The 16,810-nt window shown below is 37.4% G+C and overlaps 1 protein-coding gene across 5 annotated transcripts in view; it reads right to left on the bottom strand.

Annotated features, from left to right (window-relative positions):
* The window catches only part of SORCS1 (sortilin related VPS10 domain containing receptor 1), a 580,968-nt gene that overhangs the window by 69,471 nt on the left and 494,687 nt on the right, over window positions 1-16,810 (bottom strand). For all 5 annotated transcript variants that reach the window (XM_055118868.1, XM_055118867.1, XM_004611935.3 and 2 more), the window contains exon 18: window positions 8,944-9,115. In XM_055118868.1, the coding sequence (XP_054974843.1) occupies window positions 8,944-9,115 (172 nt within the window). The remainder of the gene's footprint in view (window positions 1-8,943; window positions 9,116-16,810) is intronic.

Raw genomic sequence — 16,810 nt, 5'->3', positions numbered from 1 at the left:
AGAGAACGGTATAATAGGGTGCCTGGAACTAAACCCATGTCAACTATGTGCAAGGTAAATGCCCTACCCACTGTCCTCTCTGGCCCCTTCAGTATCTCACTCATGAATAATTATGCTACACATATTATTTTACATATATTAAGATGCATATATGTTAAGTATATACTTCACTGTCACTGTCATCCCGTTGCTCATCGATTTGTTCGAGCGGGCACCAGTAACGTCTCTCATTGAGAGACTTATTGTTACTGTTTTTGGCATATCCAATACGCACAGGTAGCTTGCCAGTCTCTGCCACTCAGGCTCGATACTCTTGGTAATTGCCGGACTCTCCAGAGGGGCAGAGGAATCAAACTCAGGTCGGCCGCGTGAAAGGCGAACGCCCAACCGCCGTGCTATAGCTCCAGCCCGCTTCTCGGCCTAAGTATATACTTAGGAATAAACATTTTGATCATCAGTTGTGCATGTGATTAGCTATACTAATTCATGTCAAACAAGTTTCTAAAGTAGGGCTATCATTCTACACACCAAGTTTATCATATGCATGATCTGTGATCTACCATTCTCAACATAATTTAATAATATTAGTCTTTTAAAATATAAATTTTCTGCTGTGTGCATAGCAATATACGTTAAATTTCAATCTCTTTATAGTTAGATGAGATTTTTCTATGCTTATTGATTATTTAAATGTCTTCCTAAAGAGGACTTTAAAATTATTTGTATTTTATATTGGATTACTAACATTTCCTTATTGTTTTATAAGATTAATTTATTTTTCTAAATCTGAGTCCTTTATTGAAATTATGTGTTATGAATACCTTCTTCCCTTCTAAAGCATTGATAACTCACCTGGGGACTAGTGGAGTCAACTGTTGCCTCTAAAATGTTACTGGAGGTCATAGGTAAAAAATAACATCAATAAAGGAGCACAACACACACACGATGGGTAACCAGTAGGAAGGGGGCACAGAACATAAACAAAATTGGGAAAGGACCATGGCCTGAGAAAGATTGAAATATTCTTCCCAAATTGAGTAATTTTTGAAGCTGAGGATATTAATAATACATCTTTTAATCCACCCCTCCCCCAGCCCTCACTCTGAGAGAACTCTTGGTTATTTGGGATCTCTTTTAGTTACAAATCAGTTTTATTCACTTTTGTTGTCTTTGTCAAAAGAATGGTACTGGAATTTTTATAGGGATGGCTTCATTTGTGTGTGTGTGTGTTCAATATGGTTATCCCAATCCTTGAGCAAATATGCAATAAATGCTTCCTTCAAACTATACTGCAGTGCATCAGTCCTCTAAGCTGTACAGTGCTAGAATACAAGCTTACATATACAAACATTACTGGAACAGAATTGATAGTACATAAATAAACTCACATAAACAATTCATAACAAGGAAGCAAAGATATACAAGAGAAGTAAGTGTCTACAACAAAAGGTTCTGGGAAAAGTGGACAACCAAATGCAAAAGTATAAAACTAGAAAAATATCGAACGTGCATAAAATTGGTTCAAAATAGAGTAAAGATTTGAATGGAAGATCTAATATACTAAATTCATAGAAGAAAGCATAGGAATATTCTTCTTGACATTGGCTTTAGAGAAGCATTTGGGGATTTGAATCCAGCGGTAAGGGAATCAAAAGCGAAAAAACACACAACAAACAGGACTATCAAAATAAAAATACTGGCACAGTGAAAGATACTGTGTTTTCTTCAAAACAAAGAAAAATTCAACTGAATGGAGAATATATTTGCAAGTCATGCATAACAAAGTATGAGTATAACTTAAAAATTTAATAACTAAACAACATGGTTAAAGAACTGGCAGATGATCTGAATAAACAAAGTTTCCAGAGAAGACATACAGATATGCCAAATGTACTTGAAAAAAATATGTTTGTTATGTCAATATCAGGAAACTTCATGTTAGGACAATTATCAGTGATTATCATTATCCCATGACTATTAGCTAAAAGACAAAAAAATCAAGTGTAAGGAATGATATGGAGAGAAGGTAACACATATTTCTGGGGATTTAAGTTGGCATGACAACCATGGAAAATGTATGGAGATTTCTCAAAATACTAAAAAAAAAAATACTTACAATGAAAATTTTCATTTGATAGCTCTCCCACTTCTAGGTATTAGACTGATAAATTTAAAAACACTAATCTGGAGATATATGCACCCCTGATATTCAATGCAACGCTATTCACAATCGCCAATTTCTACTGCAGCATTATTCATAATGCCAAGTGCCCATCAACATATGACCAAATAAAAGAGATGTGGGGTAATTTATCATGATGCACATGATAAAATACTATTTACTTATAACAAACAAAAGAAGAAGAAGGAGCTAAAATCATGCCATTTGTATCATCATGGAGAGACCTAGAGAGTATTATGCTAAATGAAATAAACCAGATGGAGAAAGACAAACACCATATGATTTCATTCATATGTGGCATATAAATACATAAGACAGATGAATGAACAAAATGAAACAAAAATAAGCCTTTAGACTGCAAGATCAAATTACCAGTAATCGTAAAGGAAAATGAGTAAATCAGCTAAAAGTGGCCAACTGTGTGAAGAAAGTTGTAATTAGACTTTTAGCGGTGAACACAGTAATATCAGATGTTAATTTATCGTGATAAACCTATGCAATGCAATTCATTAATGTTACTGCAACTAAAATTTTAGTATCAACTTTTGAAGAGAATAAATGCTTATTTTCCATGCAATCTAACTTGTTGCTGTTTTTTTTTTTTTTTCCATCGGGCCATTTCCAACTATGTTCTTGGCTTACCTCTGGCTCTGCATTCAGGGATCATTTGGACAATATTCAGGGGGCCTTATTGGTACTGGGAATTGAACCCAGGTTCTACAACCTGCAAAGCAAGCAACTTGGCATTTGTACTACCTCTCTTGCACCAATGAATTCTAATTAAACTTTATTGTCCTTCATAGCAAGTAGATTAACTTCAATTAACTTCTTGTTATAAACAGCTTTTGTCTTTTCTTATAGCCGAGTAGTATTCTATTGAGTACATACACCACACTTTCTTCATCTAGATGTCTGTTCTTTGACATCCAGGTTGTATCCCAGATTTTGACTACTAAGAGTTTTATAAATAATGGAGTTACAGATAAAATTAAAATTAAAAAGGTTAAAAATTTTAATTTTTCTAAACCCAAGGCCACAAAATAGTCTTTTTGTTTTCCTTTTTCTTTTCACTATTCTCTTGTTTTTATTGATTTTCCACACTTTATAAATAAGAACACAGAAAAAAATGTCTACAGTCTTGAATTTCAATGTATAAACTACTTCTACTCCAATTCATATGCATCTATTTTTATTTTATTTTATTAATTAATTAATTTTTTATTGAATCACTGTGAGAGACAATTACAAAACTTTCATGATTGAGTTTCAGTCATACAATGATTAAATACCAATCCCTCCACCAATGTATATTTTCCACCATCAACGTCCCCAGTATCCCTCCCACCACCCTCACTCCGCCTCATCCCCTGCCTCTATGACAGACAATTTCCTTCTTACTCTCTCTACTTTTGGGCATTATGGTTTGCAATACAAATACTGATCGTCTTATCTTTCAAAGTTAGATTGGAATTACAGTTAGAATTATCTTGGGATATTATTGAAAAGTCAAGATTAATGTGCTTCCAAAAGAATATTCACTGAAACAATTGTAATTTGTTTTCTATATTTCAATAGCTAATTTATCACAAATAAATAAAGTGGGCATATGGATATGGATATGTGTTTTTACTCCAGTCATTTTTTTCTAAGAGATCCTTGTATGTACACACATATATAATTACTACACCTTTTTAATTATTATAGTTCTATTATAATAAACCTTGATATCTGGTAATAAAAGCAATTTATTTTTTAAAATTATATTTTAGATTTTCCTTCCTATTCTTGAACCCTTTCTTTTTTCTTATTAATTTTAGGCTCATCTTATAAATTTTGACCTACTACAAAAATACATTGGATTTCTATTTCTATAGGGATTATCTTAAATCTAAGATAAACATATGGCTAATTGACATCTTTTCATAATACTACCTCTTCCAACCAATAATCATAGTAGTTCCTCCTTTTATTCAGTTCTTTTAAAATTTTTTTTTCTAAACGTGTTTATAAGAAGCACTATTAAAAACAAATAGATTTCTCTGTTCTGTTTTCTGAGTATAATTTGTAAAAACATTTATATGTATAAATACCTACAAATATGGCTTTCAAATTCTTTGGAAGTTACATGTGACCAAATAGTAAAACCCACGTGAAATTTATAGTAACTAAAATGCATTTGAAATTAGTAATTGACATTGATTTGAAATGCAGACTAGGCCTGGGATGTAGGTCAGTGATAGAGTATGTGTTTTGCTTGATCACGGTGAGTGGCACCTGGACTCCCAAAACTTGGAAATCAAGACAATGGAACAAAACAGTCTAGAAAAGTCAGACTTATATGATCAATTGATAAGGAGCAATGCTAATGGAAATTTAGTTTGAGAACATGGTGGGTCAATTCCACGCACATATGGAGTCATATATCTTGAACTCTGCCTGAAATAATTTTAGTAAAGATAGATCATTGATTTCAATGTGAAAGCTAAATAAAAAATGTGGATATATATTTAAGACCTTGCATTAATCACTGATTTTTTTAAGCAAGTCACAAAAAATCATTGCTTCATGTGAGACATATATTTAGGTTTATATCTATAATTTTAATATTTGTTCATTTGTCTCTTTTGCAGCATGTAAATTCCTATTTTTTTCTTTCTTGCCTTATTTTAGATCAATGAGGCACTTGGAATATCATTCTAATTCCCATATCAATATCCTTTTACTATTATTTAAATTGTCATTGTAGATATTAAAATATGTTACAAATAAGTTGGTGCCTAATATAGTTATCACTACCATCTCTTTCTGATATTTAAAATAATTAAATAACTTCTACTTAATTATCCCCATAGTTTATTTTATTGTTGTTATAAATTTTGATTTACAAATATTTTAAGGCCCACAAGTATCACTATTGAATGACAAAATTATAAATTAGCTCCCTCATGTACCCTCCATATTACTCTTTATTATTTCCATTATTTTTGTGCTTTTGCCTTAGGTAATGTTCTTTTTGCCTGAACAGTAACTGACAATGTTTCTTTTTACAGAAATCTGCTTATATTACTCATCTCAGTTTTTGGTTCTCTGAAAAATGGCTTTACTTTACTTTCATGTTTCTTCCCCCAGAACTTCAAAGATGTCATTTCATTTTATTCTATGCTGCTTTCAAAATTTTTGGTTTTGGTTTTAGTAGTTTGAATATAATACCTAGTGTGTTTTTTCTTTACAGACACATCACTTGTAGTTTGCTTGAATCTGTGGGCTGACATGCTGATCTCCTTAGTCAGTCTTGAAAAATTCTCATTGTTTCTCCAAAAATGTTTCCTTCTCTTCTAGGACTACAATTACATATGTATTAGCTCTTTCAACCATCTTCAATTTATCAATTATTACCCATCCCTGTTCTACATCTTACGCTATTCCTCTTACTCTCCAAATGGTACATTTCCTACTAGTTTTTGCAATTTATTGATCCTATATTAATCTGGATCCAATTTGTTGCAAAACTACTTTAATTCTTTATTTCAGTGGATACATCCTCATATCTACAACTTCCATTTAATTATTGCCTCTGAAGGATTAAAGCTATAAACTTTTATATGATTAAGTATTCTATCTTCCACATTTATGAACATACTAAGACAACTGTGTTTTTTTTTTCAATTTCTATCTTGATTGCATTTCTTAATATACCTTAGTTAAATAGTTAGCATTTACATGAAAAATAGGTAAGGTCATTGATTTATATTATCTTCCTCTAAAATGTGTTTTACCTTGTCATGAATATTTAATGTTGTTATAGGTTATTATAAACCATTTAGACCTGAAAATAATTTCAGGGTTTAAAGGACATGGCTTCATCCTTTACCCCCTCACTCGTAGGATAGAGCTTTCCAGAAGCTTTCAGAGCAGAGCCATGTGCTGTTCACCAGGTTTTTCATTCTTGTTATTTCCTGAGTGTAAATTTTTTATCTACTCAATATGTAATAGTTTTTAAAACTACACAAAGAGGCTGGGAGATAGTTCAGCGGTTAGGATGCATATCTGGCATGCATCAGACCCAGGTTCAATTTCAGGTACCAAAAAGTCCCCTGGTCAATGTGGGTGCAGCCTTCGAAGCCTCCAGCACCATCTGGGAGGCCCCCGGATATCCCTGGCATTGCAGTCTTACACCCTCAGGCCCATGAGCTGGCAAAACTGACGATTGATATGGAGTTCTCTGAAACCCCTGATCACGCTTGAGAGACCCCCGTGTGTGTGTGCGCGCACACACACACACACACACACACACACACATACACTCACCAAACAAACAACAATTGAATAACACTGTAGCACTGTAGCACTGTCGTCCAGTTGTTCATTGATTTGCTCAAGCGGGCACCAGTAATGACTCCATTGTGAGACTTGCTGTACTGTTTTTGGCATATCGAATACGCCATGGGGAGCTTGCTAGGCACTGCCCTGAAGGGAAGGATACTCTTGGTAGCTTGCCAGGCTCTCCGAGAGGGATGGAGGAATTGAACCTGGGTCGGCCATGTGCAAGGCAAACGCCTTACCCACTGTGCTATTGCTCCAGTCCAAATAACAATGAAATAACAATCAAGTAACAACTAAATAACAACAACAACAAAACCCAACACATAATTGATTATTCTGCCAGTCATTATTTTCCTTCTATCTATCACTCAAGATATCAAAGAAATTATGAGGGGAATGCACATGAAACAGATATTGCGCTATTTCTCAAGACGTTCCTACTCTTTGGGTTTGCTGTTCTAGCTATCTTGTTAGCTCCGAAGGTGTTTTATCTTTTGAGTTCACTAACAGCTGTTAATTGAACATGTTCTGACTGGCCACTTATAGGAACTTGGCAATCTGACCTCTTACACAGTGTGATGGCAAAGTCCCTGTGGGGAAAGACACAGTGAGTTTCCCAAGTCCCAAGAAAAGAACTGTGCATCTAAAAACCTCTTGATGGCTTTCTCCTCTGTTCTATCTTTCTTCTTTTCTGTTTCACTCTTACCCTCAGTACATACACCCATGTTTAGTTTGCTGCAAGCTAGTCTATCATAGTTTCAGGCAGAATTCCCCCAAACTTTTATTTTTTGTGAATTTCTAGTAACTCCAGCTGGCTAACATTGGCCTGTATTATTCAAGTTTCAACAGAAAAATTTTGGGAGGTATTCCAGGGTATTTAAAAATGATAGTCTGAAAAGAGACATTGTCTCGTAAGGGTAAAAGAGGAATATTAGGTTAAAACATCAGTTGTTAGTTTGAACCAGAAGTATAATTCTCAACAGAACCAGTTTCAAATTCATTATAATATAGTTATTGCTACTGGAATGAAAGTGCTAATAAATTTAATGAAAGCTGACAACAAAATCTTCATCATTTTTTCTTTTCCTCTTTAAGTAATAATCCCAGGCCTCTTTTCCTTTTGACTTTACACTTCCATTTTTGTTTTTACGTGAACAATGCCTAGTATATATTAATAGAAATTTATGATTTGCTTGATCGGGCACCAGTAATGTCTCCATTGTGAGACTTCTTGTTACTGATTTTGGCATATGGAATATGCCACAGGTAGCTTGCCAGGCCCTGCCATGCGGGCGAGATATTTTCGGTAGCTTGCTGGGCTCTCCAACAGAGATGGAGAAATCAAACCCGGGTCGTCTGCATGCAAGGCAAATACCCTACCCACTGTGCTATTGCTCCGGATCTCTTTTATAAGATGACAAAAATCCCCAGGTGTATTCTAAGATACAGAGTACAGATTTCATCTTATCCACCCTCTACTCAAAAATTTACAAAAACCATAATTTGACAAATAATAATTGATGCATGTACTGATTTTCTAAGGTGCTACAAAAATTATAAACTCCAAATTGCCAAATATATTCTATTCAATTACATTTGTATTGGTCTTGGTGCTGTCTGCATGACCAGCATGGTGCCTTTAGAAAACAAAAGCAGAGTCTCCAGGTTGAAAGAAAGAAAACATTAGCATTTTTCAAGTTGATCCAGTATGTGGGTGTGTGGCATTATTCAAGGAATATCATTACCATAATCTGAGAAAAAAAATGCTAAAAATGCTTATAAGGTGTTGTTCAATCCAAACAGAAGTCCTAAGAAGTGAATTATTTAAGTAGAGGTGAAGAACTATTTGCAGCGGCATGAAAATAGAAGCAAGATGTTAGGAAAGATAACATGATACCACCCAACAAAACACAAAGTACAATAGAAAATGAATGATCACTGTCATCACTGACATCCGGTTCTCATCAATTTGCTCGAGTGGGCACCAGTAACATCTCATTGGGAGACTTGTTACTGGTTTTGGAATATGGAATATGCCACAGGTAGCTTGCCAGGCTCTGCCATGCGGGGGAGATACTCTCTGTAGCTTACCGGGCTCTCCGAGAGGGGCGGAGGAATTGAACTCGGGTTGGCTGTGTGCAAGGCAAATACCCTATCCGATGCGCTTTTGCTCAAGCTTTATAATTAATACAAATAAATTTAGGCATTAGGGAGATACCTCAGGGGCCACAGTGCAGGCTTTGCATGCCCTGGGTTCAATCCTCAGTGCTGCTTGCATCCCAGAACTCTGTTAAGATCAACCCCTGGATACAGAGCCAGGAGCAGCCAATGGACTCTGATACGTATGCAGCCCAAGCCCATCCAAACACCAAACCGAAGGATATTTCAGTAGATTCCCTGGATCTGGAAGGTTAGTGGAAGGCAAGAATCAATCCTACCTCTTCCAGTTGCACCATAAGCGTGACATTATGTCCTTGTTCTGCTGTCAGCTTCCCATCAGCAGTGACAATCCGGAGCCCCCGAGGGGCCTTGCCTGGACACTTTTGGGGTTTGGCAGTATATTGCTCTCTCACTCCATCAGTGCAGTTATTAGAAACCACCTTCCGGTACCTAAGTGGAGAAAAGCTCAAGATGGCATCCAGCTCATTGTCATTCAGATCATTCCCAAATCCTTCCCGAGGCAGGACCTGTTGCCTGGTCCTGAGGGTCAGGCGTAATGACATTTCATGCTGCTCTAAGGACCTGCATGAATGTATTCAAAGTACTCGTGAAGTAAGTCATCATAGGCACACGTGGTACCCATTATTATTTTACTTTTGTTCTTTTATTCATGTAGTCAATCTATCAATCAGTTCACTTTGGAGCTGTGGGACATGTACAGCAAGAGAAGACAAGGTCCTTAGCCTCACTGAGCTGATGTTATAGCTAAACAGACACCTGTAGATAATAGTGGGGATATTTCACAGGTTATACGATTCAGGATTTGAAGAATTATTGTGGGGTCAGGAATGTGGCTTAGTGATGAAGCAAACTATTCAAAATTGCTAGTTTATACCTAATATTTCACGAGTAGTTATATTAAGTTACTTGAACCTCCCCTTAAAAAGGCTTCAGGGACAGTGCTCTGAGAAAGCACACATTTTGGTCTTAAAGTCTGAGTTTATTTTTGTTTCAATTTATTTGTTCATTACTTTTCTTTGTCTTTTATCTATGAATGAAATCATACAGAATTTGTCTTTCTCCATCTGACATTTCATTTATCAAACTGCTCTCAAGATCCATCCATGTTGTCACAACCTAAATGAATATTGATGGATGAACGGATAAAGAAAATGTGGTATATTTTTTAATGACTCAGAATAATGGAATACGACTTTGTCATTTTTAAAGAAAGTAAACAAGGAATAAAAGCTTCCCTTGTATAAAATTCTTACCATGTATTACCTTGTTTATTTTTGAAATCTTTTTATGACAAAGTTATTGTTCCCAATTATATAAGTGCAGATGTTAACTAGTTTTCTCAAAACTATTCCATGTTTTCAGAATTCATCCACTGTTTTCCACTGCATGGTAAACATATGTTTTGTCTCTATCAATTGAATATGATCATTTGTCTTCCAAACTTATAAAGAAAGCTGTAGGGTTTACTTGATAGGAATCATTTATGCCTAGTACGATTTTAATTCTTGCATGTGACTAAAACTTCCAGCTCCTACAGGTGCTCTTTCACTCCAGACCCACAATGCAGAGCCAGGAGCAAGCCCTGAGCACCATGGCAACAGGGAAGTCCACATCAGGATAATTATTCCAGCTCAACTGTTGAAATATCTACATAACAGTCATTACAACTACTCTTCCATATCTCTCTAAGGCCTGTTTTAAAAGAAAAACAACTTGAGCTGTATGGATAAAAATTCTTGAAATTCCTGCTTCTTCTCATAATTCAGCCTCCAAAGGGTGGACCTAGCATATCACAGGACTTGTTAAAGTCTGCACCTGACTAAAATCCCATCCTATTCTGATTTGCCCCTCCCATCCCTTCTCCTTCACTTCCTTCTTTCTGTTTTTGCGCCACACCCATTAGGGCTCAGGGGTTACTCCAGATTCTGCATTCAGGGATCACTTCTTAGGCTCAGAGAATCTTTTTTGTGGTTCTGAGGACTGACCTTAGGTAGGCTGCATGCAAGGCAAGTGGCTTACTCACTGGACTATCTCTCTGGTCCTGATTGGTCATTTTTATCTGAGCATTTTCAACATCATCATATGTGATGTTTGTTAAAATCCATTGTAGGTCAGGTGAGGGATATGTTTTAATGATAAAGTGCATTTCTTGCATGCATAAACCTGAATTGATCACCAGCATGAGAGAGAAGGGTGTGTGGGGGAGAGAGAGAGAGAGAGAGAGAGAGAGAGAGAGAGAGAGAGAGAGAGAGAGAGAGAGAGAGAGACAGAGACAGAGAGACAGAGACAGAGACAGAGACAGAGACAGAGACAGAGAGAGACAGAGAGAGAAGGGGGGGCAGAGATAGTAACACAGAGAGAGACAGATAGAAGACTGGGACAGAGAGATAGTGACACAGAAAGAGACAGACAGGCAGGGACAGAGAGAGACATAGAGAGAAAGAGAGACAAAGAGAGTGTATGTGGATTAAAATGAAAGTAATGGCGCATAGAAAAGGGCAGACAGAGAATGATGGCATTCTGGTGCTAGCAAAGGAAACAAGAAAAATGACCTGCAACCCTTGTTGCAATTACATCAGCCAATGAGTTCTGCTGGGCCTCAGAAGCCCCCTGTGTGTGCAGAGATAAGCAAGTATGCAAAGTAAAGGCAGGTTGTGATTTTTAATGGCTTAACATCCAAAGAGACTTGTGGCTCTGCTTTAGTAAGCAGCTACTGAGGTATGGAACACCGCCCCACCCCCATCACAATGGCAGCCTCTGCTGGCTGAAGAACATTCCTTTTGTTTGTGCTGTTCTGGCCAACCATTGCCCCAGGCATTCCAGAATCCTGCAGCAAAGGGAGTTCTGCTTAAATCCAAAGCACAACGCCCACCCCACTGACCCCCCTTGGGATTCGGCCACAAAGAACATTGTTGGTAATTTTTCTTAGAGCTCATTAAAAATCATTTTGAAACCAATTTATTTCCTGGGTAAAACTGGCATCACATTACATCTACCAGACCTGTCCCTAGAATTTAGAAGAAAATTGTGCAGAAATACAGAGTTCATTTACTCAAGTAAGCACACACCTGCTTTGTGCATTACAGAATGGTTCTATTTTCATCTCAGCAGCTGTCCCTGGGTCTGAGTTACATAAATGAATAATGCATTTAATATGTTATTAAATGGGGCTGCTCCCTCTGCAATAACAAGGCAACTTATGATTATGTTGGACCTAAGCTCTGAATATTGCCGGGATGCATTTAGTTGGTAAAGCATTCTTCAATCTGCCAAGAAGAAAAGTGCTTTGTAATGGCAAGGGAGTCTTTGTACCATTACGGAAAGGGAAACATTCGGCAAATGTGCCTTTGATAGTACAGCCCACTCATCAGTAGAGAGTGTCTTATTACTCCAACAACCCCAATTTCAACTACTCTCTTCTTCCGATTGAGATACACCTCTGTCACCTCTTCCTTTTTTTTTTACCCCTACCTTCTTTGATTTTGCTTTAGTGCTGCTACCCAGTCTTCAAGAGGATGAACATAGATCTCCTTTGTAAGAACAAAACTGGATAAAAGCACTGAAAGGCTTTATAGTTTGTGATTTTACTATTTAGTACGTTTGTTCTCTTTGGAACTGAGTTGGTAGTAGACGCTTTAGCAATTCAGTGTACGTTAAAGTGATGATGTAGTTTGGTTTGGTAGACCACTCTCCACTCTGAACTTTGAAATCACTTGGTGGAATGTTTATAATATATGGATGCCAAGATTCTGCTCCTAGAAATTCTAAGTCCCCTGACTACTCTAAGGGGAAGCCAAGAATAAAGATCCATGCCTTGGCGGTGAACACTACTGATGTGGACCCAAAAAACCCGAGTTTAAATTTATGATCTTGCTCATAATGTGAGTCGGGGCAATTTACACAAACTCTAGTGTTTGTGTTCTTTAACTGTAAGATAAGGATCATTAGAGAATATTTCATATATCCTTGGAAAGATTTAATGAGATGATGAATACATATGAGTTGGAGTAGAACCTGTAATGCTATAAGAAGTTAATAATTACTAAATATCGAAAGCTTCTGCACCGCAAAAGACACAGTGACCAGAATTCAAAGGGAATCTACAGAATGGGAAAGGATATTCACCGAGTACCCATCCAATAAAGGATTAATAACAAGGGTATATAAAGTACTGGTTGACCTCTACAAAAAGAAAACACCCAACCCCATCAAAAAATGGGGTGAAGAAATGAACAGAAACTTTCTCAAGGAAGAAATACGAATGGCTAAAAGGCACATGAAAAAATGCTCTTCATCACTAATCATCAGGGAAATGCAGATCAAAACAACTATGAGATACCACCTCACACCGCAGAGACTGGCTCACATCCCAAAGAACAAAAACAACCGCTGTTGGCGTGGATGCGGGGAGAAAGGAACCCTCCTACACTGCTGGTGGGAATGTCGACTGGTTTAGCCCTTCTGGAAAACAATATGGTCGATTCTCAAAAAATTAGAAATTGAGCTACCATTTGACCCAGCAATACCACTCCTGGGAATATACCCTGGAGAAGCAAAAAAATACAGTCAAAATGACATCTGCACCTGTATGTTTATCGCAGCACAGTTTACAATAGCCAGAATCTGGAAAAAAAACAAATGCCCGAGAACAGATGACTGGCTAAAAAAACTTTGGTACATCTACACAATGGAATACTATGCAGCGGTTAGAAAGCATGAAGTCATGAAATTTGCATGTAAGTGGATCAACATGGAAAGTATCATGTTGAGTGAAATGAGTCAGAAAGAAAGAGACAGATACAGAAAGATTGCACTCATATGTGGAATATAAAGTAGCAGAGAGGTACGATCTAGCAAAGATGCAACTTCTGGCAGAAAGCCATCTGGACTTAGTCACTAAAATACTAAAATACAGAAATCTAGAACCTCACAGCAGCTACTGTGGCCACATGACCTCATATCTCCTCAATCACAGCAGTGGAAAACAAATTATCCAACCCCATCAAAAAATGGGGTGAAAAAAAATTATCCAACCCCATCAAAAAATGGGAAAGGAAAAATGTTTCCTTTCCAGCAGGTCCGACTCTGGGCGGGGGAAACTCCAAACAATAATAGTGAGGTTTTCGTTGTTGTTGTTGTTGTTGTTGTATGCAATCAGGTAAAAAGAAAGTAAAGTGTAACTTACCAACAACACAGATGGGGTGGGGGACCGGGGGGCAGGGCGGGGTGGGGTGGGAGGTTTACTGTGGTTCTTGGTGGTGGAATACAAGCACTGGTGGAGGGATGGGTGTTTGAGCATTATGTAACTGAGACTTAAGCCTTAAAGCTTTGTAACTTTCAACATGGTAATTCAATAAAAAAATAAATTTTTTAAAAAATATATCGAATGTAGAAAAAAGTTAACTTTCAAACTATTTAATATTTACTTATTATACAGCAAGTTCCCTGAAAAGAGATGCTACAATCTTCTTGTAAGGTTTTTCATAAGATCAAATCCAGTTATACTAAAATAATTCAAAATTTACTATGGCTTACTTAGAAAAAGTATATTTCAGATTAAATATTTAGTCTATGGTCTGGTCTCAGCACTTTATTTCCAGCTTCAACAATTTCCACTGCCCTGTTGGATCATAGTTCTAAACATTTTAGGCTTGTTATTGGTTTGCCATTTCTCCACTGGCCTTTCTCCTCCACAAGGATCTTGGATTTACTCTGTAACATCCATCCCAGTGTTCCAGAAACACTCCCATTTCCTTGTACTCATCTATAACTCTCCTTTGTTCCTATCGCCTGTCGTCATTCACTCATTTCCCCTAAGCAGTGACTTGTAAAATGACTTGTAAAGCAAATTCCTCAGAAATCTCTGATTTTGTAAATATTGCTTTGCTCCTTTCCTTTTGTCCTTTGCATAGTTTACTTCAGAGCAATATCCTTTTTTTGTACAGACACAGGAAAACAGTTAATGCTTTGCTTTTGTAAGTTGGGAGTTGACGCTGAATAATATTTACCCCTAGGCATCTCTCATATTTACTTGACTTAAACTTCAGTTGCCCTTAGTTCCTAGCATCCCAAAAGCAGGATCCCGACAAGGGACTGGATGGACCCAGGGCAAGCTATGAGCTACTCTGGCATCAAAACAGGCCAGGTCAAGGCATGGTCATGGACAAATTCTGTCATGATCCAAAGAGTAACAACTGGATTAGGACCCTGCTAGGGTTAGGAAAGACTAATTTGACCTGAGCACTGTAGTCTGGAATTTATAGCGAGATGTCCCCAGGAGAGCCACCCAATAGGCTTAATGTATCTCTTATGTGTCCATACAAAATGACTAACATTAAGAAGTAGAATTAAGATGAGTATTTAAATGGCTGCTGGACTAAGGAAAGAACACACTCCTAGACAGTATTTGGCCCCTGAGAGGATCTCCTGGCTGCAGGAGATCTTTGTTTTATCTTAAGAGCTTCCCTGGAAGGAAAGGCCTTTACATAGGCTGACTGTGTATCTGTGTGTAATCCCTATCCTCAACCCTTGGAAAGGGGGAATAACTAGGCTGGGGGAGTGGACTGAGGTGCAGGATATGGGCAATGAGTGAGATTGGAAGGAGGTGGAGGACAAATAAGCAGCAATTGATCAACAACCAGCCTGGCTTCTGTTTTACTCTTCCTTCCTCCATTGCTGTTGGCCATCCAGGGTGGGAAAACGGCCTAACCACTGAACGCATGTGGAGAGTGATAGTGTGCATGCCCCTGTTTTACTTAGTGATTAAACACTGCCCAACGCATTTTCCAACATCAGGACTCCCTAAGGTCTAAGTGCCTTCTGTGTCTGTGCTGTGTATTAGATCTGAGGTGTTCTTTTTATGTTAAGCTGTCATTCATTCTTAGAAATTCAGTAACAGAATCCAGTCTTTCTATGAAGTTCTCTCTTCATTTTGGTGTCCCTCAGGTGTGCCTCTAAATGGTACAGTGCACGCGACTCTGCATTCAAGGGAAAGCTCTTCTGTATCAATGATACTTGTCTTATTGAACAAAAAGATGAAAGAAGTCATGGGGTAGAGAAGGAGCTAGTTTGCTAGTATTTGGATAATAAAAACTCTTTTTGGATCAAACCACCTCCAAAGGGGGCTGGAGTGATAGCACAGCGGGTAGGGTGTTTGCCTTGCTTCCAGCTGACCTGGGTTCGATTCCCAGCATCCCATATGGTCCCCTGAGCACCGCCAGGAGTAATTCCTGAGTGCAGAGCCAGGAGTTAACCCCTGTGCATCGCTGGGTATGACCCAAAAAGAAAAAAAAAAAACCTCAAAAAAGTGGAAATGCAACAAAATGCAGATATTGTGCAATCTTCAGGTGTGTAAATTAAAAGAGCTTTATTATTATTATAGACATCTGACACTAACTAGGATACTGTGCATGATCTAACAACTGGGCAGATAGATACTTCAATTCATGTGTGCCAAAAAATTACTTTTGGAAAAACAGTGTGGTAATCTCCCAGAGCTTCAGATACACTCAAGAGGCATTATATCGGGCTTCTAAGATGTCATACCTCACAAGTAGGTAGATAAAAATTTGGGTGACTCTTTAGCAGTAGACATAGCCCCAAGGACATTATTTATGTTTTAATAGGGATTCCCTGAATGAAGGTATGCTTAGTGTGTCAACAAGCCCATTCCCATGACAATCCAATGTAGCAGCAAAATTCTCAATGTAGCTGCAATGAATTCTCAAAATTCAGAAGTTAATGAAAATCCAGTTGATTAAGCAAGCTTCCAAGTTTCTCTAAATGCAGTAATTGTTAGGACTTGTTCCTAAAAATGAGTAAAGAGACCTCAAGATTAGGGAATTGTTATGAGAAAGACTAGGTGGAGTTAAGAAATTTGATGTTAAGCTTTTGATGTACTCAACATGATAGAAGCACAGTTTATTTTATTTGAAGAGTAAAGGGAACAGAAGTGCCTACTTTGTTGAGGTGTGACATATGACAATGTCATATGAAGTGACTTGATAGCAAGTATGATAATAAAGCTAAAATACATGCCCCAGTAGAGTAAGAAAAAATTAGAAAAAAAAAAGAAAACAGGAGAAAAATGCTGCTCATTGAATGCACTGAATATGTAAAGAAACT

This window comes from Sorex araneus, chromosome 11 (assembly GCF_027595985.1).
Source record: "Sorex araneus isolate mSorAra2 chromosome 11, mSorAra2.pri, whole genome shotgun sequence".
Lineage (NCBI taxonomy): Eukaryota > Metazoa > Chordata > Mammalia > Eulipotyphla > Soricidae > Sorex > Sorex araneus.
This window is presented reverse-complemented; position numbering and strand designations above follow the sequence as displayed.